This window comes from Teleopsis dalmanni, chromosome 1 (genome assembly GCF_002237135.1).
Source record: "Teleopsis dalmanni isolate 2A chromosome 1, ASM223713v2, whole genome shotgun sequence".
Taxonomy (NCBI): domain Eukaryota; kingdom Metazoa; phylum Arthropoda; class Insecta; order Diptera; family Diopsidae; genus Teleopsis; species Teleopsis dalmanni.
This window is the reverse complement of record NC_051846.1, coordinates 95,204,441-95,207,151: the sequence shown is the minus strand read 5'-3', so window position 1 is coordinate 95,207,151 and position 2,711 is coordinate 95,204,441. Positions and strand designations below refer to the sequence as shown.

Sequence of the window (2,711 nt, the reverse complement as noted above, 5' to 3'; positions counted from 1 at the left end):
TCGGAAGAGTTCTGAAGGTCATACCAGGCAAGGACGAGCATGTCAGAGTAGTTGACGTACGTACCTCAAAGGGCATTATTCGCAGACCTATCCACAAACTAGCGATTTTACCTATTGAAAGTCCTTTCAAGGAGGCCGGGATGTTGGGTAACAATACTGTTGGAGCAAAATAAAACATCTAACTTGACTGCTTCACCCTGTATGTAGATTTTATTCATTTCGTAAATTCGCTGCACTTGCAGAGAGCAAAACGACCGTTTTGCGCTTTGTTTTACTGTTGTGTTGTTGAAGAATTGAGAGTTGGTTCCCGTTTCAGCTGACACATTTTTTACTGTGCGCGAAGTCTACGGATGTCTTTTTTAGTGAAAAGTAAATGATCAAATTTTTTGTTAATAAATTACATATTTTACATTTGTTAAAATTACAAAAATTATATACTCTAAATTCATTGTATTTAAATTATAAAATTTAAATTTCCAATTTAAAACAATTATACATTTTACATACATTTTACATTTTACATTTGGTGAAAATAATTTAATAAAAATTAAATTTACAATTGAATTCAAACATTTCGTTTGTTTTACTATTCGAGAATAAACATTGGCGACCGTGACAGGACACGTGTCCTAGCAATAAAATGAATACCGATAATGATAACAATCCAACCAGCAATGCAAGCAATAATGCAGGTAATACGGCTAATAATGCAGTCAATTCAAGTAATAATTCTGCTATTAATTTAAATAATTTAAAGCAGCAGCGATCAACAGTGAAAAGGAACATGACCTTGATTCGATCTAAAATAGAGAAGGAGAAGGACGAAGTAGATCCAACAATTCTGGAATGTCGACTACAAATTCTAGAATCTCATTTCAAACAATTATGCCATATTCAATCACAAATCGAACAATTAAATCCAGAAGACAATGCCAGAGCTGATTTTGAAGAGCTATTTGTTGTTTCAAAGGCGAAAATACTTAATTTGCTTAAAGAAACTCGAAGTAATACTTCATTTGAAAATAGTGTGATGAATACAACATCCAATTTCAGTGTTGCCCACAATTCTCGTTTACCATTTTTAAAATTGCCAAAATTTGACGGAAAATATGCCAACTACAATCGATTTATCGCAGCATTTAAGCATTTGGTGCACAATGACCCAACCTTATCTAATGTCGATAAATTCAATTATTTATTATCATGTCTTACAGGCCCTGCACTTGCAGTCATCGAAGCCTTTCAAATTACAGCAGAAAATTATCCAAAGGCTATGGCACGATTGAAAGAACGTTTCGATAATAAGGTATTAATATTCTTAGACCACATTACTGAACTCTTTAATATTCCAGGAATGATTAAAGCTGATCCGGCTTCTCTACGTAAACTAATTGATACTGTTGCAGCATTAAGATCATCATTGCTTTCATTGGGCTCAGAAGTAGAAGTTATGAATGCTATTATAATTTATATAGTCCTAAGTAAAGTTGATGCAGAAACAAAATTTGCACATGACGAAAAGCAAGAATTTGAAAAAATGCCTTCTTGGGACGAATGTTATAAGATGTTAAGTCGGCGTTGTCAATTTCTTGAAGGACGAGCTACGTCTATAAACGCTTCCGAAAATAAATCACGAAATAATTTTAATACTGTACCAAGAAGAGTATTACAAACGCATCTCAGTGTCAAATCTGGTTGTGAATTTTGCAAGGCAGCTGACCACTTTTTAGGAAAATGCCCTTCGTTTTTAGCAACGCCAGTTTCTCAGCGCTTTGACTTTGTTAAGAAAGCAGGCTGCTGCATAAATTGTTTGACAAAAGGGCACTCCGTTACAAAATGTAAATCCGAATCACGTTGCAGAATTTGTCGTTCATCACGTCATACTCATTTACACAAATTTACAAATACTTTGATTAATTCATCAATTAGTTGTCCAAGTATCGCAATTCAAGAGCAAGGACAGCTACAACAATCTAACAGCGCTGTAACATCATTATTAATTCAGTCTTCAAAAAGAGCAATTATTCCTACTGTTCTGGTATTTGTGATGGACAAGTTTGGGCTTAAGCATCCAGTGCGCGCACTTTTAGATTCCTGTTCCGAATTAAACTTTATTACAGAGGAAACAGCAAAATTATTGCATTTAAAATGGCAATACTCTACTCAAGAAGTCTTTGGTATTTCCAATTTGAAAACACTTTTCAATTATAATGTATATGCAACTGCGCATTCTCGCACGTCCGATTTTGAATGGTCTTCTCAGTTTACAATTACGAAATCTATTTCCTCCGTAAATCATAGAGCCTACATTAATGTAACAAAATTTCAAATTCCTACTAATATTCAATTAGCGGATCCATTATTCGATAGACCTTGTCAAGTGGACATGCTGATTGGTGCAGAAATCTTCTTTGATTTATTACTTGATGGCAAAATTTCGTTAGGCAAAGACATGCCATATTTAATTAACACTGTTTTCGGTTGGGTAGCAGGAGGTACGCATAGTACAGACTTATGTTCTAAATCATATGAATGCAACTTTACTCAAAAATCACACAATGAAGATACATTCCTTGAACGATTTTGGGAATTAGAAGAATACAAAATAAGCTCCCCGCAACTCAGCGCAGAGGAGAAAAATTGCGAACAGCACTACATTAAGACCGAAAAGTTTTCGGAAATTCTCATTTAAAATTCGCGCGCTGTATATT

General features: G+C 34.4%; 1 protein-coding gene across 1 annotated transcript in view; it reads left to right on the top strand.

Moving 5' to 3' along the window:
• The first annotated feature begins 640 nt into the window (after positions 1 to 640).
• LOC119688948 overlaps positions 641 to 2,711 on the top strand; it is a 2,465-nt gene continuing 394 nt past the window's right edge. The window contains exon 1 of the mRNA XM_038103641.1: positions 641 to 2,670. Within this exon, the coding sequence (XP_037959569.1) occupies positions 641 to 2,670 (2,030 nt within the window). The remainder of the gene's footprint in view (positions 2,671 to 2,711) is intronic.